The following is a 25902-nucleotide window of genomic DNA, read 5'->3' on the forward strand; positions in this document are numbered from 1 at the left end:
AAGTGAAGCTCAACTTCCTTTAATAGCCTCTTATGTACCTTGTCATTTTATAACCCAAACACTATCTGATCGCGGATCATCGACAACTTTAAAGTATTAAAATTGCATGACTGTGCCTTCAAAACTATCAAAAGATTTGTCTGCCTTCTGAGTACGTGTGTGAAAGATATAACATTCAAAAGTTTCATTTTTCTTCGGTGAGCAATGTCGATCAAAGTATTTTATTACTTCATCGAAGCTCTTGCTGTCCACTTCGCTGTCGAACGCAAAGGTATTATAAATTTTGATGGCTTGAGGATCTGCTACTCTGAACAGCAAAGCAATACACCTCTCATCAGGCTGTGCCTGCAGGCCAAGGGCTGCAACATAGAGCTAGAATGGCTGCTTAAAAGTACGCTAATTCTCATCAACATTATCAGTGACTTGAAGCTGGTGAGATGCCTTCAGACCTTCAATCTCGAACTTCACAGTCTTTCCGTGTGTTAGGTTCCAGTTGCCCCGTAGTTTACCAGGTAGGTGGAAGAATTTTTTCTTTCTTCAGTCTGTTTCATCCCATCTTCTCCGTAGTTATCTTCAGTTGTTCTACACGCTTGCTACCATGTTATGTTCTGTGTTGTGGCCATGGTAAAGATGCACACAGAACATCTAGTTCTTTGACTAGTAAGATAGTTTATTAACAAAATTAACACATGGAAAGATAACTAACAAACTAACATAACTAACATATTACATACAGTAACGAATAAGTGAATTCTCCTGGAACTACTTCTAATGCGACTGTCCTCTAGTATGACTTACTACCAACTCCCGATCTGTGCAGTCACATGATGGATCACCTTCCCCACCTGATGGTCGGAAGTCGTACAGCCAACATTTAAATTGCTACGCATATGCATATCACCACAGGTGCAGAAAGAGTTTGGTTATTGAACTGATAAAAGGCATTGAGAAAATGAAAGATGAACCTGTAGGTAAATAATGAGACAGCATGCAATCATAGAAATAACTAAATGGAAGGTTAAGAAAATCAGATTCTTGGATTGTGAAATCTTCTGTCACAAACTGTTGTTCCAGCAGAGTCCATGAGTACTTTTCAAAAAGGAAGTTGTTTGACATAGTATAGTAGTGGTGGACTTAGAGGTGGTTCATGCCAATAAAACATTGGCACAAAACTGATGGGGCAAAATGACTAATTGCTATGCTGGAACATTCCATGACCTATAATGATACAGTTAATAGCAATTCGGTAAACGCACATATCGTTTCTTTCGCACAATTTCTTTAATTGCTTCAGGCTTACCGTCACATGTTATTTGCAGTACACGTGCTGGTACTTTCAATTCTTTTCCAAATTGTTCCTTTAGCTTCCCTGCTGTGAGGCAGATGGGAAGTGCCACAGTCATGACATCACCAGTAGGTAGCAGGGCAACTTTAACTAAAGTACAAAACACAAAACATTAGTTTGAACACCTAAAAAAAGATAGCAGTGTTTTATTGAATTACAATTTGAGTAATTTACTTTCAGTCGTTAATTATAGTAATAATAATAATCACTTATTGTCACGAGTAGGCTTCAATGAAGTTACTATGAAAAGCCCCTAGTCGCCACATTCCGACGCCTGTTCGGAGAGGCTGGTACGGGAATTGAACCCGTGTTCTGGCATTGTTCTGTATTACAAGCCAGCGATTTAGCCCACTATTCTAAACCAGCCCCTTTGGCGCGATTTAATGGAAAATAAACAGAGTCCTGTTGTGGACGCCTTTAGTGGGGTGCTTCCCAGCGCTTGCAGCACTGAGATTGACCTCGCTATTAAATGAGACTGCTTCTTTTTTGGGCCCCGCCGAGAAACGCCCCACTGAGGCCGCCCTTAATTCCTGCACTAACGCCAGTGCAGAAAGAGATCAGGGTGGCCATTTAAAAATGGATCCTCCGTGCGGCCTCGGGGCCCACCCAATGCCCCAACGTACTAAGTAGGGGGTCCCTGAGCTCCTCACACCCCGGCTCATAAGGACAGAGCTCCGCAAGCCCTGATCCCTGGCATGGGCAAGACACCACATGAGCGCCTTGGCACTGGAAGAGGCACTGCCAGAGTGCTCAGATAGCACTGCCGGGGTGATAGGCTGGCAGTGCCATGGTGCCCAAGTGGCATCGGGAGTGCCAGGATATCACCCTGCCGAGAGCACAACCACCCGGCCGGGTTCTCCAAGGCGAGGCCGTTAGCTCCCGCGCCTTGGGTAACTCCGGCAGAGACATATTCAAGTGAGGCTAACTACTCATTGTGGGCATGATCCAGATCGTGATGCCTCACAAGGTCGTTAGATCTCGCAAGGCATAATGAGCATCGTAAATCTCGGGAGAGGCCTCGCAAAAGATTTAACAACCTCTTCGTATCCCGAGTCAGGTGCGATTAGGCCAGTAAATCACACCCATTAGAAGCAGTTGATGGTTAATAAAACTAGTATACCAACTCTCCCTCCAAAGATTTGCATATTTAAGTAAAAGTGCTTTGTGGGGGGGAATTTTCCATGTTCCCGCAGCATGTTTCTCCATGGCAGGAGGGGATCTTCTGGTCCCACCACTGTCAATTAGATTTCCCATTGAATCCGCCCCCCGCTACCGGGAAACCTGCGGTGGGGTTCGCCATTGGCAGAGCCAAAAGATACCGCTGGTGAGAACAGCCAGAAAATCCCCCTGGAAGGGCTCATTTGTAGAATCGAAAATCCTTCTCTCTCTATACGATTTTGATCATTGCTTAAACAGCTTTCTGATATACAGAAATGAATCCTTAGCAGTTTTACGCAAATTTTAAATGTTGACAAATTTTTCAACCATTATATACCATCCAGTCCAGCAGCCAAACATAATACTGGTTAAAAAAGTGAAGTACTTCTTTTAAATGCTTTTATTGGAGTTTTTTGTTTATGACAAGTCGAATCATCATACCATTCACTTGTAGAGTTGCATTAAAAATAACTGAGTTTATAAATAATTTGCACCCTTGTACTATACATGTGGTTGAAATTTACATTAGCGTTATCAGATAAAAACATAGTGAAAGAAAAGAAATACAACAAAAGAGATAAGTGGGCTATTTACATTGCCGTGACCAGCATTGTTTGGATATGGTCAGAGCTGCCCTTTTCCTGAGGCGGTGGACACTTAACGAGTTCCACACCCAAGGATGGAGCGAGGCCGGGGATGCACTCAGGCATGGCGGTTACGCCCTTTGTACTGCAGCATTGTTCTGCTGCCGCGCATGGGCCCTCATGTCCCTCGGTGCAGAGTGCAGCTTTTTCCTTCTCCTCGCTGTGGTGTGGGTGTTCCTTCCCCCCTATCCTTCCCCCCCCCATCCCGCCCTCCACTCCGGCCCCCTATTTTCCCTCTCACATTGTTTCTCCCTTAAAATAGTGAAATACAATTATAACTCTTACTGTAAGATCAGTTGATTATGTAAAACACATACACTGGATCACACAAATATTTTTCTGATATTTCACCGTTTGGCAGTCATTACCTGTGGCTGTACTACTTGCAATATCTGGTGATGGGCTCTTTGGTGGTGCAGGATATGACTGCAGAACTGATCTCTTTTTTAAGTCTCTTTCAGCAGCAGATGGTGCAGTTTGATAAACCAAGCAAGCAGAAGTTCCTAAACAGCAGTAGGGAGAAAGTTTTAAAATAATGTAGTATTTAAAAGACATGAAGAAACACACAGTTGGTGCAACACAGCAAGATGGGCTCCTTTGATTTATATCCTATATGTTTCTACGTTCTGGAGACTGGTGGAAATGCATTGTTTACAATGATCAATTCATACATGAATCCTTTCAAATCTTAATTGACTGAAGTGAGTACAAGACCAAACTCCATTGTATTTGTAACTTTCTTTTTAATTTTCTCCTCTCCTGTTTTTGTGAAATATTTTTATTAGCTGTAGTTGACTCCTTGCTGGGTTCTAGGCATACTAGTCACCAGACTCAGGTTTTGGCACATGAGTCTTGATTAAAACTTTCAGTGTGCTATTTGACCATGGGAGAGAACATGGCTGTGCCTTATACTAACCTCACCAGATTTTCACATTATGATCATTGGAAGCCCCAACAGAAGTAGGCAGCCTGGTTGAATTTCCCTATTCTTAACTCAGGGTTCTAAGGACAATTGTAGTTCTTGCACCATTGGCCTGCCTGAGATAATTAAATCAGAGAAGTTCTGGGGCGCAAGCCTGGCACCTCTGGTTTGCAAAGACCAGCTGCTCATTAGACCAGTAAAGGTGGCACATTTATTTTGCACTCTTAACGTTAAAAACAATCAAAATTTCACTTGATTAGGAGCAACTACCAAAAACATGTTGAGGTTTAATAGCTACTTCATAGTTTGTGCTGAAGTGGACACACACAAATCGTTACCAGATGCCAAAGTGGCCAGTTCTGATACATTATTCAACCTCTGCCCCCGCTTGCACTGTACATTAAACCTGGCTGCAAGTTTCCCAATAAAAACAGAACAAGCTTTCAAAAATCAGGTGTTTTGACAAACCATCTCACATATACTTATCTACTAATGGCTGATTCTAAAGTGTGGGTGGTCTGAGTGTACATTGGTGAATGTAATGTAATGGGCCGAAGTTACATCATCTACACAAATTTCATGCACTAATGCTTTTAAACAGCCATATCCTGTGATTCAAAAGGGACTGATTAAAAGTTCCCTCCGAGGGCTAGAGCCTTGATGATTTCTTTTTTTTTTAAATAATTTTTATTGAATTTTTCAAAATACAAACATTTTAACCCCCCCTACATTTACATTTAAATTATAACAAAACAAAGTCAAACCCCCCTACTTAACAAGGAAAAGAAAAAGAATCCCCCCCCCCCCCCCTACCCGCGCATCCCCCCCCCGCCGGCGAACCGACAGTCAGACCAACTTATCATTTCTAGCAGCGTCCTCGGGCAGGCCTTGCCCGTGCCACCGCCGCTACCGTACTTCCTTCGTCGTTTTCCCCCCCTCCCCCCCCCCCCCCCCCTCCCCCCCTCCCGCCCTCCCCTCCCCTCCCGGGTTGCTGCTGTCATGGCCTCAGTTTCTATCTCTGATCCAAGAGGTCTAGGAAGGGTTGCCATCGCCTGGAAAACCCCTGCACCGACCCTCTCAGGGCGAATTTGATCCTTTCCAATTGGATAAAGTTTGCCATGTCGTTTAACCAGGTGTTAACACTCGGAGGCCTTTCGTCCCTCCACTGAATCAGGATCCTCCTCCGAGCCACCAAGGACGCAAAGGCTAATATTCCAGCCTCCCTCGCCTCCTGTACCCCCGGTTCCGCCCCAACCCCGAAGATCGCAAGTCCCCATCCTGGCTTGACCCTGGACCCCACCACTCTCGACACCGTCCCTGCCACCCCCTTCCAGAACTCCTCCAGTGCCGGACATGCCCAAAACATATGTGCATGATTCGCAGGGCTTCCCGAACATCTAATACACCTGTCTTCACCCCCGAAAAACCGACTCATCCTTGTCCCCGTCATGTGGGCTCTATGCAGTACCTTAAATTGAATGAGACTTAGTCGCGCACATGACGACGACGAGTTAACCCTCTCCAGGGCGTCTGCCCATGTCCCGTCCTCTATCTGTTCCCCCAGCTCTAACTCCCACTTATCTTTCAGCTCCTCTACTGGTACCTCCTCCACCTCCTGCATAATCTTATAGATGTCCGAGATCTTCCCCTCCCCGACCCAGACCCCTGATAGCACCCTATCACTCACCCCCCTGTCGGGGAGCGCGGGGAACCCCGCTACCTGTCGTCTGGCAAATGCCTTCACTTGGAGGTACCTGAACGTGTTCCCCGGGGGGAGCCCAAATTTCTCCTCCAGCTCTCCCAGGCTCGCAAACCTCCCCTCTATAAACAAGTCCCTCAGTTGTCTAATACCCGCCCTCTGCCAGCTCTGGAATCCCCCTCCTGTGTTTCCCGGCGCAAATCTGTGGTTCCCTCTTAGTGGTGCCCCTATCAGACCTCCCACTTCCCCCCTGTGTCGCCTCCACTGCCCCCAGATCTTGAGGGTGGCCGCCACCACCGGGCTCGTGGTATACCTCGTGGGAGGGAGCGGCCATGGTGCCGTTACCAGTGCCCCTAAGCTTATGTTGCCGCAGGACGCCCTCTCCATGCGCTTCCAGGCTGCCCCCTCCCCTTCCATCATCCACTTTCGTACCATCGATGTATTTGCCGCCCAGTAATATCCGGAAAGGTTGGGTAACGCCAGCCCTCCACTATCCCTACTCCGCTCCAAAAAGACCCTTCTAACTCTCGGGGTGCCATGTGCCCACACATACCCCATGATACTACTCGTTACCTTCTTGAAAAAGGCCCTGGGGAGGAAGATGGGCAGACACTGGAACAAAAACAAGAACCTCGGGAGGACCGTCATTTTAACTGACTGCACCCTCCCTGCCAGCGACAGCGGCACCATGTCCCACCTCTTAAACTCCTCCTCCATCTGCTCCACCAGTCTGGAAAAGTTCAACTTGTGTAGGGTCCCCCAGTTCTTTGCCACCTGCACCCCCAAATACCTAAAACTTTTAACTGCTCTTTTGAAGGGGAGCCTCCCAATTCCCTCCCCTTGGTCTCCCGGGTGTATTACAAAGACCTCACTTTTCCCCAGATTTAATTTATATCCCGAAAAGTCCCCGAACTCCGCTAGTATCCCCATTACCTCCGGCATTCCCCCCTCCGGGTCTGCCACATACAACAACAAATCATCCGCATAGAGCGAGACCCGATGTTCCTCCCCTCCCCTTGTCAGTCCTCTCCACCCCCCTGAACCCCTCAGTGCCATCGCCAACGGCTCAATCGCTAATGCAAAGAGTAAGGGAGATAGGGGACATCCCTGCCTAGTACCTCGATGGAGCCCAAAATATTCTGACCTCCTCCCGTTTGTTACCACACTTGCCATCGGAGCTGAATAGAGCAGTTTTACCCACTTGATAAATCCCTCCCCAAACCCAAACCTTTCCAACGTCTCCCACAAGTATTCCCACTCCACCCTGTCAAATGCCTTCTCCGCGTCCAGCGCTACCACTATCTCCGCCTCCCCTTCCACTGCTGGCATCATAATCACATTTAACAATCTCCGAACATTTGTGTTAAGTTGGCGTCCCTTCACGAACCCCGTCTGGTCTTCATGGACTACCCCTGGCACACAGTCCTCTATCCTGGTTGCCAGGACCTTTGCTAACAGCTTGGCATCTACATTTAAGAGGGAGATAGGCCTGTAGGACCCGCACTGGACCGGGTCCTTGTCCCGCTTCAAAATCAAGGAGATCAGGGCCTGCGACATTGTTGGAGGCAGAACCCCCCCCTCGCGCGCCTCATTGAAGGCTCGCACCAGCACTGGACCCACCAAGTCCACAAATTTCCTGTAAAACTCCACCGGGAACCCATCCGGCCCCGGCGCCTTCCCCGCCTGCATCTGGCCTATCCCTTTAATTAGCTCCTGCAGCTCTATCGGCGCCCCCAACCCTTCCACCAGCTCCTCCTGTACCTTTGGGAACCCCAATTTGTCGAGAAAGTTCTTCATTCCCCCTCTCCTCTTCGGCGGTTCAGACCTATACAATTCCCTATAGAAGTCCCTAAAGACCCTATTCACCTCTTGCCCCTTCTGCACTACATCCCCACCCCTCTCTCTCACTCCCCCAATCTCTCTGGCTGCATCTCGCTTACGAAGCTGGTGTGCCAGCATCCTGCTCGCCTTTTCCCCGTACTCATACGCCGCACCCTGCGCCCTTCTCCACTGCATTTCCGCCTTCCTAGTGGTCAGTAGGTCGAACCTGGCCTGCAAGCTACGCCGCTCCCTTAATAGCCCCTCCTCTGGCGCCGCCGCATATTTCCTATCTACTTCTAGGAGCTCCCCCACCAGCCTCTCCCTTTCCTGCCTCTCCTTCCTCTCTCTGTGTGCCCTTATGGAGATCAGCTCTCCTCTAATCACTGCTTTCAAGGCCTCCCAGACCGTCCCCACCTGCACCTCACCTGTGTCATTCGTACCCAGATAGTTCTCAATGCCCGTTCTCACCCTTCTGCACACCTCTTCGTCCGCCAACAGCCCTACATCCAGGCGCCACAACGGGCGTTGGTCCCGCGCCTCCCCCATGTCCACGTCCACCCAATGTGGTGCATGGTCCAATATCGCAATGGCCGAGTACTCCGTGTCCTGCACTCTCGGTATCAGCCCCCTGTTCAATACGAAAAAATCGATCCTAGAGTACACTCTGTGGACGTGGGAGAAAAAAGAATACTCCCTCGCCCTAGGCCTACCAAATCTCCATGGGTCTACCCCTCCCATCTGCTCCATGAACCCCCTTAACACCTCTGCCGCTGCCGGCCTCCTATTCGTCCTGGAACTCGATCTATCCAGCCCAGGGTCTAACACCGTATTAAAGTCCCCTCCCATGATCAGGCCCCCTGCCTCCAGTCCCGGGATGAGGCCCAGCAGGCGCCTCATAAAACCCGCGTCGTCCCAGTTCGGGGCATACACATTTACCAGTACCACACTCTCTCCCTGCAGCCTACCCCTCACCATCACGTACCTGCCCTCCTTGTCTGCCACCACCTCTGCCGCCACAAACGACACTCTCTTTCCCACCAAAATCGCCACCCCCCGGTTCTTGATATCCAAGCCTGAGTGGAACACCTGTCCCACCCACCCCCTTCTCAGGCGGACCTGATCTGCTACCCTCAAATGAGTCTCCTGCAGCATTGCTACATCAGCCTTCAGTCCCTTCAGGTGTGAGAAGACCCTTGATCTTTTGACCGGCCCATTCAGCCCCCTTACGTTCCACGTGATCAATCGGGTCGCAGAGCGACCCGTCCCTACTCCCTGTCGATTAGCCATGTCTTGTCCCTTGCTCGCCCCGGGTCATCCCTTCTTTTCTGACCCGCTTCCCATAGCGATGGCCCCCCCCCCCCCACCCCCCCCGGCTCTCCCCTTCTCGTCCCTGGTCTTTCTAGCAGCAACCCGGTGTCCCCCCCCAGTCCCCCCCCCTTCCCCCCCCCCCCCCCCCCCCCCCCCTGGCTAGGACCCCTCCTAGCCGCGATGTACCCCACATCGTACTCCCGAGAGTCAGCTGGTCTCCGCTGACCCGGCTGCTCCTGCCACATTCCGACTCCTCCCGGTTCACCCCATCTGCGCCCGTGAAAGATCCCCTTAAAACCCCCGAGAAAGACCCGCATAATCAACCCGCTCCCCCCCGTCCCGTCTCCCCAACTTAACGATATAAATACAAATACCCAATGGCAACTAAATACATAAATACTTAACTACATACTTAAATAACAAAATAATTAACTAACTATCAACTAACCGCGTGCCCAACCATCACCCTCCATCAAACAGTATAAATAACCGCAGATAACCATAACCCGAAAAGAAAAAAAAGAACCAAAAAACCCCCCCAAGCACCCAAAGAAAAAGGGTAAGAGGGGTAAATAACTAAGGGAAATTGGAAACGGGAAAAAACACCCCATAAGAAGCCAACGACCCACAATAGAGATTTCAACAGTACAAATATACAGAAACACCCAACAACTCGAAACCTTCAAAATATTCAGAAAAGTCAACCGTTCGAGAAAAAACACCCCAAACACTCCACGAAACTGTTACCCAGTTCCGACCTGGCCTGAAAAAGAAAAGGGCCACTTGCACAATCAAGAGTCCCCCGGCGGCTACGACCGCCGGTGCTCCCAGGTTTTAGTTCGTGTCCAACTTTTCCTCTTGTACAAAGGTCCAGGCCTCCTCTGGGGACTCGAAATAATGATGTTGGTCCTTATAGGTGACCCACAAGCGCGCCGGTTGCAACATTCCAAATTTGATCTTTTTCGCGTGTAGCACCGCCTTTGTCCGGTTGTACCGGGCCCGCCGCTTTGCCACCTCCGCACTCCAGTCCTGGTACACCCTTACCGTCGAGTTCTGCCACTTGCTGCTTTTCTCCCTTTTAGCCCACCTCAGGACTTTCTCTCGATCACTTAGCCGCTGGAACCGCACCAGCACCGCCCTCGGGGGCTCGTTTGCCCTAGGCCTCCTGGCCATGACCCGGTATGCCTCTTCCAATTCCAGGGGCGCCGGACCGGCCCCTTCCCCCATCAGGGAGCTCAACATCTCCGCCACATATCCCGGGAGATCCGACCCCTCCAGGCCTTCTTCCAGGCCCAGGATCCTCAAATTTTTCCTCCTCATCCGAGTGTCCAGCTCCTCGAAGCGGCTCTGCCACTTCGTGTGGAGTGCCTCGTGCACCTCCACCTTTGCCCCGATGACTGTGGCCTCCTCCTCCCTCGCGGCCATCTCCTGCTGCAGATCTTTAATCGACGCCTCTTGGATCGCCTGGGCTCCCACCAACCTGGTGGCCGTCGCGTTCATGGACTCTAAGAGTTCCACTTTCATCTCCGTGAAAAAACGGAGGAGAGCGGCCTGCTGCTCCTCCGCCCATTTCTTCCACTCCTCCGGTGCACCGCCGGCCGCCATTTTGATTTTCTTCCCCCGCTTTTTTTGGGGAGCTGCTGCCGTTTTTCTTGCCGCTCCACTCCGGGTACCGACCATAAAATCGGTCTAGTTCTCCTCAGGGGACCTTCCCCCACCGGGATTCGTTTTTTCAGCGCCGTTGGGGCCCTCCAATTGGCCCAAAAACACCTTTGTTGCAGGAGCTTCCAAATGTGCGGCTTAGCTAGTCATAGCCGCAACCGGAAGTCGCCTTGATGATTTCTAACTAACGTGACAATTTGCAGTCTAACAAAAGTGAGCACTTCAAAATCAGCGTGAATAAAGCAGGGCTGACATTCATTTTTGAAAATCTAATCGGCATGTGTCAAGCTACAGCATGTGGAGCAGGAGGAAACTGGCTTACACCCATGAGCCGATTGCAGAAGTGAACAAAAAACAATTAGTTTGATAATTCTACTCTCTGGCATTGCCAACTATCTGAGTGTAGAGTGGAGTTGGGAACAGGTTGTCTGTTAACTACATTCATCAGAAAATGGTGTGTGTTAGCTAGTTCTAAAATGAACTTGAAACATGGTGATAAAGATAATTAACAAGCAAAATAATTTTGAATTGATGTAAATTAAAATACTTTCGTTATTACCTGTACCTACTGCTTTGGAAACTGTTTTCTCAATGTGTTCTGGTTCACTTCTACCATGCCGTGCTTCAATATCAGCTATATGTGCTTCTAGTTTCTCTCTCAATTCTTCGCAAGTCAGTGAAGGTTCAGTTGCCAGGTCTTCTGCAGGGTAAAATAGTAGATGAGAATATAATGTAATATCGTTTTAATGAAATCTAACAAAAGGAAGGCGAAGCCAATAGTTGATTATGTAATTTTAGGAACATGGACAATACAGGAAATCAAAGCAATCCAGTGTGTTCATCCAAAGAGGTGGGTTCAAAGAGAACTAAAGATTTAAAAAGACCAAAGTCCATCCATATGGGTCAGTGCGTATGTGGCGCACTCCATTCGTCCGCATGAAATTCCTGAACTCCCCACAAGTAAACTGTGTTCCATTGTAAGAGACCAGTACCTCCAGGATGCCATGCTTGCTAAAAGAGAGCCTGAGCTTTTTGAGTGTTGCTTTCAAAGTCATTGACTGTGGATATCCAATCATCTGAAGTGAGCGTCAATGAGGAGGAGGAACATGGACCCTTGAAAAGGTAAGGCAAAATCGGCATGGAGACATACTCACGGCTGACCCGGCTACTCCCAGCGATGAAGTGGTGCCGCCAGTCGGGAGCTTCTGCTGCTCCTGGCACACTTTGCAATTTTGGGCGAGCATCTTCATCATAGGCATGCCGGGCTGCCATTATGAAGGTCAGAAAGATGGGGCCTTGCCCCTTGTGCAAAACCACCAGGCGCATCCCCCAAAGGAGTATACCGCCCTCTACAATGAACTCAGCGATCTTCGAGGTAAATTCTTTCAGCTCACGGAAGGGCTCAGTGCTGGGCCCACGTAACACGAGATAACAAACTTTGTTTGTGAGAGGGTCAGTCTTCATCCCGTATGTACCCAGGCCACACTGACTAGAAACAAATCCATAAAATTCATAGTAACAATGACCTCGGGAGTTCTGGGGGGTGGCATCGGAGGTCTCATCGGCAGCGGGAGCATACTCAGTACGTCAGTGTTCACAATCTGTGTCCCAGTCCGGTGTTCTAGCATGTATTTGTACGCGCCAATAAAAGGGCCCATCATTGAATTCTGGCCGCTATTATAGGTTTGAATAGCCCCAAAAGCAGCTTGTCATTAGTCAATACCGTGACTCGTAGATATACTGATGGAACTTCTTTATGGCAAAGTCCACTGCCAGACCCTCCTTCTCTATCAAAGCTCATTGCGCTCAGCCAAGGCCAGTGTTCTTGAGATAAAAATGATCAGACGCTCCTTACCATCAGTGATCCAATGAGACAGCACGTCGCAGATGCCATATGGCAAGGTGTCACAGGTGACCAATAGCGGTTCGCGGCATCAAAGTGAGTCAGCAACTGAGAAGTGAAGTATGCTGCCTTTTAACCTCAGTGAATGCCACTTCCAGCGGAGCTCTCCACGTTCACTCCTATTTCTGTTTACAGGGGGGGCCAACATAGTTGGAAGACCCAGGATAAACTTCCCATAGTAATTGAGGAACCCCAGGAACGAAAGGAACTTTTTCACGCTTCCCCGCGTTGGGTCTGTTCGATGGCTTGCACCTTGTCTTCAACTGAGTGGAAGCCTTCACGGTCTTCATGATAACCCAGTGAGGTCACTTCTTGGGCTTGAGGCGCCGTGAGGAAACAGGGCTAGCAACAGGACTAACCTACTGCGCCACCGTGCTGCCCTGCTGCAGAATATTTTCCATCAGGCACTGGAAAATGGTGCAGGCTGACGAAACACCAAATGGTAACCTTGTACACTCATACAGCCCCCTAAAAGTGTTCACCGTCACTTCCCAACAAGACTCTGGGTCCAGCTCCAACTGGAGGTATGCGTGGCTCATGACATGCTTGGTGAATGAGTGACCCCCCCCCCCCCAAACCAGCCAATTTAGCTTATATATTCAATCCACGGCATTGGATACCAGTCCAGCTTGGACGCCGTCAATTTCTAATCGTCGCAGAGACGAACCAGCTATTGGGCTTCATTAAGGAGAAGACTGGCACCACCTAGTCCGCAAACCACATCGGCCAGATAATCCCTAGACTATCAAGCTGGCTGAGTTCCATTGCCACCTTAGGCAGTAGCGCGTAGGGAACCAGGCGAGCACGAAAATACCTCGGTTGTGCCATAGGATCTACGTGGATCTTTGCCATAGCATCGCAGGTTATCCCCAACCCAGTCTGGAAAACCTCTGGTTACTCCGCCTACATCAAGTTGGGGCCTCTCAAACCCATTTGGAAACCTTCTGCCAATCAATATGGAGGCGTTGTAGCCAGGCGTGGACCTGCAAATTGGGGCCATCACCATGCATCACGATCGGGGCAAATAAGAGGACTGTTGCCCGTAGACTACCGGGGTCACTGTAATGGCAGAAGCTGTACTCCTATCCTGAGCCTCTCAAAAGTGCACTTTCCGACAATTGAGACGGTGGCACCTATGTCTAACTCCATTAGCAACGGGTGGCCATTGACCCGAACCATGACCATAATGGGGGCTACACAATGCAGTTCAATTGCAATCGTCTGCAGGCTCTTCCACAAAAAAAGGTGCGGATCCAGGGCAGGCAGCCAGTTCTAGCGGAGCAGCGGATGGACGAACCATCCCAGTCACAACTCCTTGTAGCTCTCCGACCATTTGTCCCACAATGCCCGGGTCTTCCTCTCACGCCTGTGAGCAAAGATGGCTACTCACCTCCTCGACATCAGGTTCACATTTTTGAAAAGGAGTGCCAGGGTGACCATTTGCTGGGGAGGCCGATGAATCACAGGAGGCCGTTAGAAATGGGTTGCTCGGGTAGCACGGTGGCACAGTGGTTAGCATTGCTACGGCGCTGAGGACCCGGGTTCGAATCCCGGCCCTGGGTCACTGTCCGTGTGGAGTTTGCACATTCTCCCCGTGCCTGCGTGGGTTTCGCCCCCACAACCCAAAAGATGTGCAGGATAGGTGGATTGGCCACGTTAAATTGCCCCTTAATTGGAAAAGGTAATTGGGTACTCTAAATTTTAAAAAAAGATATGGGTTCCTCCCGTTAATTATATAGAAATAGGGCTTAAGTGGTGCTAATTGGTTTCTCACCACGCTACGGCGTGATCCCGATTTCGCTTACGGGAGTGGGCCGGTTGTATCGCAAACTGTTTGGTGCCTGGCGCAGTTCTCGTTTTCGGCCTCAAGCAAGAACGTATCGAGGCCGGAGAATCGCATCCTATAGCAAAGGAAATGCAGTAGAAATGCAGTTGCAGACTAAATTTTTGTAGCAGCACAGGTTAGAAATATTGAGCAGAGGGTCGGGTTTGAATAATTTATTTAACAGAGCAGCTTCCCTTTATAATAGGTTCAAAAGTATTTAATTTGCGTCTTTTCTGCTTCCTAGCCACTAGATGACACCTTGCCCACTCAATGTGACTTTTATTTGAGTACTTATGCGGTATCTCTTTAAGAGAGTATGCAAATAGTGTACTTTCATCACTGCAGGAAGAGATGTAAAGCACCATGTGATCAGCTGGTGCTTGTGTTGAATCCTAGAGTAGATTTGTTTGTTAAGCTCTCCTGTAACTAGTAAGTCTTCTGGGGGGTCAGTTATCTGGACGGCTGATTCGTGATGCGGAGCAATGCCAGCAGCGCCTGTTCAATTCCCGTAACGACTGAGGTTATTCATGTAGACCCCGCTTTCTCTGCCTTGCCCCTCACCTGAGGTGTGATGACCCTCAGGTTAAATCACCACCAGTCAGTTCTCTCTCAAAAGGGCAGAGCAGCTTATGGGATTTTGGCAACTTTCATTTCAGATACATTCTTCAAATAAAATAATGTACTTTCTTGTCTGTGATTGCTGAGTTTGTGTGCAGAAAGCACATAACACATACAGTAATTAAACAACTCAAAAAATACTTTACCACTAATTAGTATTGTACTTTACCTTGCGATTTCTCTTTTAAGACAACTATTGCAGGGATTTCTGTTGCACCATACCGAGTACATTCCACAACTATAATGTCTTTGTCTGCTGTCGGAGTGCAATAGGAAAAAATGTTAATTGAAAATAAATGTTGGATAAATTGCTGTTTCAATATGGTTGATTTTTATGGCCCTGGATATAGCAATGTGATATGACACCATGGATAAATGGGTGAACACAGAGACAAATTGGACCCCTCACTCCCCAATATTTCTCTACCCACTGATCTTTTAATCTCATTTGGCTAACCATTATTATATTACGTCATTAAAGTAATATAGGTCGCAACTAACTGTAGATGATGTTGAAGAATGCTTGGGTCCTCGAAGTAGGCTGAAAGTATTTATTTAGTAATGACAGAACTAATAATTGAGTTCGACACTCTGCTGATCTAACTCTAGCAACACAGTAAAATTGACTAGCTGTACATGTGATGACTTGATTGAGATCTCTGCTACACTGGTGTTCTTCCTTCAGCTTCTGCTGGGAGTGAGGGTGAGATCTTGTGTGAGCTGTGGTTTTATAGTGGTCGTGTAATGCCCTCCAGTAGTTATGCCACAGCTGGGTGTTCTGATTAACCCCTTAGTTACATGTTTGTCTACATATCATTATAGCCTTGGTAGCCAATTTGAGACCAGAGGGAAAATTAATAAGTGATCTACATTGTGCCATTCCTATACATCCTTTAAGGGGTGGTTTTTCGATAAATACAGCTAGAGTTCCTGTACCAGCCTCCCCAAACAGGCGCCGGAATGTGGCGACTAGGGGCTTTTCACAGTAACTTCATTTGAAGCCTACTTGCGACAATAAGCGATTTTCATTTTTCATTTCAGTTGGTGCAAGGCTAAAGTGAATTACTAAAACAGAAGGGAAATATAAATCAGCAAACCAACAAAAGAAATCCACAACAGACACCCATGGAGAGAGTGGGAGGAAATAAATTTACTTGGGCCACCCGGAAAAAATGAATTTAAAAAATTGCTTCAGAATTCTGCTCTCAGAGACTTCCAACCATCTGAAACAGAGACGACTCGGGGAGTCAGTTACCCCACATTTACTAGAAAGTAGTATGTGTGGTGTCCAGTTCTGGAAATAAGGGGCTGGATTCTCCATTCCTGAGACTAAGTGTTGATGCCAACGCAGAATTCGTGGAGTACCACGACAGCAAAATCGGTGTGGCACCTGGACCAGTTCATCTACTGTTGAGGGTCTAGCACCGGCGCCACATGATTGGTGGCATAGTGGACAGTGAAGAAGGTTATCGGGGCAGCACGGTGGCACAGTGGTTAGCATTTCTGCCTATGGCGCTGAGGACCCGGGTTCAAATCCCGGCCCTGGGTCACTGTCCGTGAGGAGTTTGCACATTCTCTCTGTGTCTGCGTGGGTTTCACCCCACAACCCAAAAGATTTGCCTGGTAGGTGGATTGGCCACGCTAAATTGCCCCTTAATTGGAAAAATTAATTAGGTACTCTAAAATTTATTTTTTTTAAAGTGAAGAAGGTTATCTAGGATTGCAACGGGATCTTGATCAATTGGGCCAGTGGGCCGATGAATGGCAGATGGAGTTTAATTTAGATAAGTGTGAGGTGATACATTTTGGTAGATCAAATCAGGGCAGATCGTACTCAGTTAATGATAGGGTGTTGGGGAGAGTTATAGAACAAGGAGATCTATCAGTACAGGTTCATAGCTCCATGGTAGTGAAGAAGGCATTTGACATGCTTTGTCTCATTGGTCAGAACATTGAATACATGAATTGGGACATCTTGTTGAAGTTGTACAATACATTAGTAAGCCACACCTGGAATACTGTGCACAGTTCTGGTCACCCTATTATAGAAAGGATATTATTAAACTCGAAAGAGTGCAGCAAAGATTTAGTAGGATGCTTCCTAGACTTGATGGTTTGAGTTATAAGGAGAGGCTGAATAGATTGGGACTTTTTAAGGTAAGAGGGAGAGATACAAAAGGGACCAGAGGGGCAAATTTTTCACACAGAGGGTGGTGAGTGTCTGGAATGTGCTGCCAGAGGCAGTGTTAGAGGTGGGTACAATTTTGTCTTTTAAAAAGCATTTAGACAGTTATATGGGAAAGATGGGTTTAGAGGGCAATTGTGATTAGCTCAGTGGTTAAAAACTGGGCGGCATGGACAAGTTGGGCTGAAGGGCCTGTTATCATGCTGTAAACCTCTATGACTCTGACTCTATGTGGTGCAGGGTGGGGTTCGGCTGTCCTCCCAGTTGGGGGGCATGGACGGGGTTATGTGTGTGTGCGAGGGGGGTTGGTGCCAGGGGCACAGGGCTGCCTACCCACCCTGGCCGCCCCAGGAGTAAGGGGTGTGGGGGTGGTTCTCATGAGAAATGGTGCGGGATTCGCTGGTTTTGCGACTGACACTTAGGAGTCTGACAAGCTACAGTTACACATACACACTACACTCCCCACACACACCATCGCAGCCAACAAGATGCAGTAAGACACGCGGTCCCACATTTCGCGGACGCCGAGCTTGTGACCCTCCTGGATGCCATGTAGGAGAGGTGGATGACCATGTACCCCAGCCTGGCAAGGAGGCTGCCAGCCCAGCCGTTGTGCCTGGACGTAGTTGGTAGAGGGCGTGAGCGTTATGAGCAACTCCGTCCGGACCGGCCAGCAGTGCCAGAAAAGGCTGCATGAGTCGCACTGTCTAACACTGTCGGTTTCTCTTTGTCCCTCTCCAGTAGTAGGCCGTCCATAACCGCCAGGAGCAGGAGAAGACTGGAGGGGGACCACCAGACCTGCAGTCCCTCACCAAATGTGGTCAGTGGCCCAGAGGAAAGGGAAGTCACCGGGGAAGGGGGGAGATGTCCAAAAACATGTCATGCGACAAGCATCCCGTCAGCCCACATTGAAATGAATGTATTGAGCCACCTGGACATATAGCGCCTCTGTGACAGCATGGATAAATCTGTGCATCGAGGTTTGTGATATCCCGGACAGGTCGCCACTCGGCGTCTAGAAGGACCCCGTTGTGTAAATGTTCAGGGCGACTGTCACCTTGACGGCCACTGGGAGCCAGTGTCAGGTGTGCCATGATATCTCTTTGCGTCATCTCCAAAGCTTCAATATGCCCACATTATCACTTTAGGCCTTGAGCATGTTTTGAACAATTGGGGAAGAGCCAGTCTAAGGAGTTATCCCATACAGGATGAATATTAAAATTGTTAACTAAGCTCCTGAAAGAAGTCTCATGAATTCTCAGCAGCATTTGCACAAAACTATGGCTAGAAGCTTGGGAACAGAAATAAATGCCTTATTTTGCCTGTTAAAAACATTTTTAAATACTTCAGATGCAATGAATTACATTGTCATGGTCTGATGAAAGCAAACTACTTTTTAACAGACAGCGAAACCCTACAAACAGCCTGAAATGACTGACAAAATAACCTGTTTCTGGTTGCTGATGTAATCGAGGGAAGAATGTTGGCTAAGTCACTTAAAACTCACTCCTCTCAAAAAATGTAATCAAATCTTTATAACCCAACAAATCTGGCAAAATAATATGAAGGGAATGGGATACAAGAATTGACAAAAAAAGGAACATTAGTCATACATGTTATGTTTGGAACAATTGAAGAAGTTAAACAGTACTGATTCAAAAAGTTCACACTGCAGGCACAATTCTTCTAAACCTTGGCTAATAATTTGAACTGTTGTAAAACTGAACAACTTAAAAACATTTTGCTACCAAGTAAAATTTTACATTACCTTCTGGTTTCTCATTTGATTGATCAGGCGCAGCAGGCAAAGGGCTTTCTGAACTTTTAGTGCCTTCTCCCACACCAATTTTGCTACAGTCAACAATAATAACTCCTTCTCTTGCTGTGTCTTTAGTCGCATTCGTTGGTTTAAACAAGTTCAATAGGAAAAAAGGGGTCAAGTGAAAATATTACTTAAAAATAAATGTTGACTAGATATATTGCTGTCAGTATACAGTAGATCATTATAAACCTGGTATCCATTGAAAACTGATGAGATATGTTAATGACACAGATTAATGGGCTGATACACTGGTACACCCCAGAAATTGATGGCCAGTCCATAGTGTGGCCAAACACGTTAAGTGTGTCAACCTGCAAATCTTTCCAAACCTGACAATGGCTGGTGGTGAGAGCAGGGTAGACTCCTGGTCAGTAGCACCTTTCAAGTTATAAGCCCCAGGCGACAGACTAGCGACCTGTTCCGGGAATTACTAGCTATGGAAACAGACAAAAGTCTGCCTTAGTGCACCACTAGGTATGGGAAGAGAATTGGAATGGAAAACATGAGAGGGAATATAAAATAAGAACCAGGACAATGCAGTGGTGTGGGGACACTGATTGACTACACTTACTAGTAAAGCTCCACGGAAAATTGAAAGAAATTAGAAAGATTACTTCATCATCATTATGGTGATAAATATACATCAAAAAGTATATCATTAATTGTTCAGGAACTGATTGTAGTCTTCAGTCGCATCCGGCCAATAATGTATGAGGCTAGGTATCAGTAACATCGAGCCAACAAAGATAATTTTACTTCAAAGAATCATAGAAACCCTACAGTACAGTAGGAGGTCGTTTGGCCCATTGAGTCTGCACTAACCCTCCGAAAGAGCACCTCCACCATATCCCCGCAACCCAATAACCCACCTAACCTTTTGGACACTAAGGGGCAATTTAGCATGGCCAATCCACCTTGCCTGCACATCTTTGGATTATAGGAGGAAACCGAAGCAGCGGGAGGAAAGACACGCAGACATGGAAAAACGTACAAACTCCACACAGAGAGTGACCCAACCCCAGTCCCTGGTGCTGTGCGGCAGCAGTGCTAACCACTGGAAGCTGCTCTAAGTGTTAGAATCCTCGAAAATGGTTTTCATACTTCAGAAACCATTTTTAATACTCTCCTTGAGCACAAAAGAAGTTCTGGTGTTTGTTACTTGAAACATAGGGGAAACATTTTTATCCTGGCACTTAGGCTATGAAAGCAGGGCATTCACATTAATTAAGAATGGCTGAATGACTTAAATTTTAAACGATTGGTCAAGTATTCAACATGGTGTCCTGACTGGGTTGGGTCTCCTGCTGAGATTTTATTCAGTTGGGCAAAAACAATCTGATACAGCCATGACCCTTCAAAGGCTGTAGCAGCAATACAATAGTAAAATTATGGGCGGCACAATGGCGTAGTGGTTAGCACTGCTGCCTCACGGCGCCGAGAACCCTGGTTAAAACCCGGCCCCGGGTCACTGCCTGTGTGGAGTTTGCAGATTCTCCCAATGCCTACTCAACTGCCCGCTTCCACTCTGGAAAATTTTCATCCAATCTAATTTTAGGTCTTTCAGCCAGTTCCGTCCAATTAAGCTCGGTCCGGAGCACTCTACTATCGTCAATGGTAATCTGAGCAATTGTTTTTCATATTCCACAGGTACATGAGTCGTGCCTAGAACGTCCAGGGGTTCCCCCGTGTAGGGTTTAAGGTTCGTCTATGTTTTTGTTAGGGTTAGTGGCTGGAGTCCATCTTTGATTTTTCTAAATGCTGCCACTCCCATTACTGATACGGCAGCACCCGTGTCTATTTCCATTATTGTCGGCCGCCCGTTCACCCGTGGGGTAATCCTAATGGGTCCTGCTTTCTTCGTTGTAATATTATATAATTGTTCCCCTTCGGAGGAGAATGGGGCGTCTAGGTTGTGTACTTCCCTGCGTCCCCACCTGCTATTTCTCTTTTGCCAACTCCTTCTAGGGTTTCTGTCGTTGTTACCCCACACTGTCTGGTGCCAGAAACGGTCCTTCTCTGTTGGGGGAGCCTCAGCCGGTACTTCCCTCTGTCTCCAGTTAGTCCTAGGAGACTTGGGGGCAGTTCTGGGGTTTTCCTTTTTCCCTCTATTCCTCAGGTTTTTCCTGAGAGCGACTATCTGGTAGCAGGACCCGTTGTGGTAGTCCCTCTCACAGGTATCTACCTCCATTAGCGTGCCCTGTAGTTCCTGCACCCCACTTGCTGCCTTTTCTAGGGACAGTTTGAGCTGTAACGCCTGTCTGCAGTCTAGCTCTGTTTCCGCCAATAGGCGTTTCTGTATTGTGAGGTCGTTTATACCACACACCAACCGGTCCCGAAGCATTTCATTTAGTGTCGGGCCGAACTCACATTTTTCCGCCAGCCTTCTCAGGCGGGTCAAGAAATTCGTGACTGACTCCCTGTCTTCCCGCTTCGCTGTGTACCTAAGCAAAATGGGTCGTAGTGCTCTTTCACCAATTCTGTTACTTCTTGGAAAGTTTTCGTGTCCGGCGCATCGGGATAAGTCAGACTACATATAATGGCGAAAGCGGAGGGTCAGCACGCCGACAACAGGATAAGCCGTCTCCTTTCGTCCGTCAGTATATCATTTGCCCGGAAGAAGTAACACATTCTCTCCACATACTGGGATCAGTCTTCAATAGCCGGGTCGAATGCCTCTAACCTCCCAAAAAACGGCATTTTTAAAATGGCAAGGCTTACCCTCCGAGTGCGGCAGCTGGTCTCCGCAAAATTCGTAGTTTACCTCGTCGCCACTGTGGTAATCCACGGGAGGCAGGAGTTCCGTCACCACACCAATATTTATTTACAATAACGATATTACAGGAGCAGCTACAAACAGTGCTGCTAGCAGTCCAGTCAACTTAAGACTGCTCACAAAGCCTAACCAGGTGATTATATGGGCCCCCTCAATGAGCTATCATTGAGGGAGCTCATACTCCAATTGGCCAACCAATAAAGCCAATTGGAGTTCATTACAGTTGTCATAATTTATAGTATTTGTGGATGACCGAACACTGCAAAATTATGGCATGACAAAGCTAAAAATATTTTTAAAGTTTGGAATGTATAATAATTCATGCAGTTTAAAACCAAAGCCTTAAATGATGAGGGTAAAAAATGAGAGACTAATCACAATACTATTGTATTGTGATTAGTCTCTCATTTTTTACCCTCATCATTTAAGGCTTTGGTTTAAAATTATTTCTACTGATATTCATCTTGTCTTTAATGCTAACCATCCCCCCACCCCCAAAAATAAAACAGAATTTTTAAATCATCATTAAGAACTGATTTAAAAGATAATAAAATATATCGTGCTCAATACAAAGACAATATCACGTGAAATTTAAATGTCACCAGTAATGAGAAAGATACCGAGCAACCTGGAGATTGTAAATTTATAGATATGAACACTGTGTTACATTCTGTGAAAATGTCAATATTACCTGGTTTGGTGATATCAACACGGTCTGGTGACACTGCCTCTTGTGTTGTAATGGCCTGTACTCCTGCTGTTTGGTCAACAATTGGACCTTCTCCTGCATCATGGCTTACAATTTCAGAATCTTCTGTTCCACGTGAATGATAAAATAGAATAAATGCTGGATATTGAAAGCCATTGAGATCAAACATAATCTAATTAAATAAAACCAGATTGATCGGCACACTGAGTTGTTGGGCATATTGTCACAGAAATTAAGAGGATTACATACTTCCCTATTGATTTGTGGGATACCTTTGTGTCTACAATGTTGACTTATTTATTTCTATGTGAACCACAAGCTGTTTCTTATATTGACCGAATTACCACACCACCAGTATATTAGTTCAAAAGACAGTTTATTAACAAACACACTTGTTTTATGTGCATTGATTCACGCGGCTACACACTAAACTAAACCTAATAACTAAGATGACCTTTACTTAACTTCAGGGTGACCGGCTCTGTGCGGGAGGTAAGGCCATTATCTGCGTCCACGTGAGTCGGTTGGAAGTCTTCAGGTTCGTCTCGGCTGGGCTTGTCCTTCAGGTAGTGATTGCGGGTCCTTGAACTTGGCTGGTTGATAAGCTGCAATTGGTCACACACAGGCCGGTCCACAAGAGGCTGATCCCTAACGTGCAGGGCTTCTTATCCTTCTTCTCTTTTGCGCCCTTTTGGGCGGTTCAAACTCCAGAACCAACGGATCGATAGGGTTTCGATCACCCTCACTGATCCTGGCCAATTAAGAGGCGGATACCTCGGTGGCTGGGCGGGTCTTAGCTGTCATTGTCCCAGGCACGTAGGCCTTTCCAAATAAGGGGAAGCGGTGCCGGTTAGTCTGCTACTGTTGTTGTTCCTTGATTCATTCTATTGCCCTGGGGGAAATGGTGATTGACTTTTAATGGGTGCAAGTTTTGGCCAGGTCTGGCTTCTTTGCACAACACACAGAGGCTGTGTGTTGACCACAATTCCCATGGTCCTTTGCAGATGGCCATTTTAGATGGCTACAACAAGTCTCTCCATGCTGATTTCCCCAATCAGCTGCATAAAGAAAACAAGTCACCTTGTTGCTATGTCATTTGAGAGATAAGTGCCTATCCCTGTTCACCTCAATTCATACCCCTCCTTAATGGTCCTTCCCAAAACCAGCCCCCTCTGTCCCTCCCTTTAACCTGCTTGGAAAGCCATTTACTTTGTAAGGAGGATCTGGGGAGGTGGGCTGGAGGATGTAAATAGTCTAACAACATCAATCAGAAAAAAACTATCATATAGAGGATAGGGCACAGTGGATTGGCATGCCCATACTTGCCCATTGATTCCTTTGCTAGTTTTGTTGTCAGCCTCCCCACGTCTTGTCTTCATTAATTTCAGCCAGCCTAGAACTCCCCAGCATGTGTATCCTACTGCATTAAGCCCCACATACTTCATTCCATCTGATCAATAACTGTTTCAGAATCTTCTACTCCACCAAATTAATTTGAGAAAAATTAAGATACTTGCACAGTTACGGCTGTGCTCCCCTCAATCTGAACCTTTTCGAACCATATATTCCTGCCAAAACCTCTTCCTTGATGTCTTAGGCTGTATTCTGTCCCTTTTTTCTCCCAAAGGATGCTACACTTTCAGTCATAATATTCTTGCCCTGTAGAATTCGAACAGAATAATTTTGCTATTTTCGGTCTACCTTAAAAGGCCCCCTAAAAACCTAGATCTTCAGACATGACTGAAATCTACCCCCACCTCATCTCAGATAAAAATAACTCAATGATTCCAGAAAAATCAATTGACAATCGATTACACAGTGATAGCTCAATTCTGTGTCGTGGATTTGAGTTAACAATTCCCCACAAGTTTCTCATGGTCTAACCCAATTGCAAGAGAGGCCGACAATCTGCCAAAAATAAGGTGAACCACTCTGAGCTGCAGCTAGTTACCATGTAGTGAGTAAAATACCATGGAAACAGTGCATGTATCCAGTATGGTATGGTGATGCAAGACTCCAAAAGGACTCCAAATGGATGCAGTTGGAAAAATGACAAAACTCTGAGAAAATATTAATGATAACCATTTCCATGGAAATTCCACATATCTGAATTAGTACGGAAATATCGACCCACAATCCTTCAACTGAAATGTCACCAAAAATTTGAAAAACAAAACTTTACTAGTCCACGAGCACTAATTTTATTCTATTAGCAAAAAACAATACCTGTTGGACCGCCAGCAACATCTAGTGACACAGTCTCTTGTGATGTTTTATTTGCTGTTTCTTCATCAGTCAGAGTAGCTATAGATACAGATGATTCTTCCACATTATAACTTGCAAATTCAGAACTTCCTATTGCAGCAAATCAATTCATTTGTATGGTTCATGGTGTAGCATCAAGTATGAAAAGGAGAAAGAAAATAGGTTATCATACTTACAGGTAGGGTGAAAAATATTAGTTTGTAAATACAGTATATGTGGGAGAACAATTGTCCATCCACCGAAGAACATGTGTGCATGTGTGATTGTGTGCATACTGTTAGGTGAAGTGGCAGAATATATATGTTTTATATATAACATATATATTTCGCTATCACGTGAAATTTCTGATCTCAGGATCAATGTAAAGACATTTAATATAAATATAAGAATGCGGTTTTAGAACATGGACAGGTAGATAATTATCTCCTTGTGCTGAATTTCTACGGTTCTACAAAAATTAGACTTTCTATTGTATGAGAATTTTCATCTGACATTTCAATATCACATTTAGGGATGCCACAGTTTTTGGACTAGATATCCCTTGAGTTCATTGTCAAACGTCACTTATGATCCAGAGTGTTCTTTTGTTCTGCACAATTTGTTGTTAAACAATTGCATGGCTCAGAGAACAAAGAATGCTTAATTTGGAACATTGGCTACTGAAATAGGACACATGCTAATTTCTCCCCTCTCTATAAACATGGATTTAATACAAACTCTATTAAGATGAGGCATAACCTTTGGATCCATGACTAATTTACGTAAAATACAGATTTGTGCATGATTTAACAGGAGAAGTTCTAAGTGTCCTTTTGGGCGCGACTTCCCGAATGCTTCCCGACGGCTAACCCGGCAAGAGAGCGTCCAATATTTAATGGCACTTTAGCTGTGACAGAGGGAGGAGCTTCCAGGGAGGGTAGGCCTGACCGGGGAGCAGCAGGCCATGGGGTAAGGGGCTCAGCACCTACGGGTCATACAGACCATCCTCCAAATTGTCTATGCCCATAACGGGAGCAATCACAGCTGTTGTGTATCTGTCCCACCAAACACTTCCAGGACAGAGCCCTGTTCATGGTTATATGGTAACGGTCACGTTAACACCTTATGGCTGTGAGCAGCCTCTGGCTGCACAGCTGAAGGCTGTTGCTGAGAAGGAATTGGTACTGTTAGTTATGTGAGTACTTCACAGCTCTCAAGTGGTGTTGCAGGTTGTGTTTACTACTTGCTACTGCTGGTAGCTGCA

The 25902-nt window shown here is 46.7% G+C and overlaps 1 protein-coding gene across 5 annotated transcripts in view; it reads right to left on the minus strand.

Annotated features, from left to right (window-relative positions):
- The window catches only part of iqub (IQ motif and ubiquitin domain containing), an 83091-nt gene that overhangs the window by 47766 nt on the left and 9423 nt on the right, over positions 1-25902 (minus strand). For 3 of the 5 annotated variants that reach the window (XM_038781262.1, XM_038781263.1, XM_038781259.1), the window contains exons 3-9: positions 24621-24749; positions 22377-22499; positions 18859-18978; positions 15075-15161; positions 11119-11259; positions 3516-3650; positions 1301-1435 (exon numbers count right to left, since the gene is read on the minus strand). In XM_038781262.1, coding sequence (XP_038637190.1) covers positions 1301-1435; positions 3516-3650; positions 11119-11259; positions 15075-15161; positions 18859-18978; positions 22377-22499; positions 24621-24749 — 870 coding nt within the window. The remainder of the gene's footprint in view (positions 1-1300; positions 1436-3515; positions 3651-11118; positions 11260-15074; positions 15162-18858; positions 18979-22376; positions 22500-24620; positions 24750-25902) is intronic. The other 2 variants (XM_038781261.1, XM_038781260.1) reach the window with 2 other exon arrangements.

The sequence above is a fragment of the Scyliorhinus canicula genome, chromosome 20 (genome assembly GCF_902713615.1).
Source record: "Scyliorhinus canicula chromosome 20, sScyCan1.1, whole genome shotgun sequence".
Lineage (NCBI taxonomy): Eukaryota > Metazoa > Chordata > Chondrichthyes > Carcharhiniformes > Scyliorhinidae > Scyliorhinus > Scyliorhinus canicula.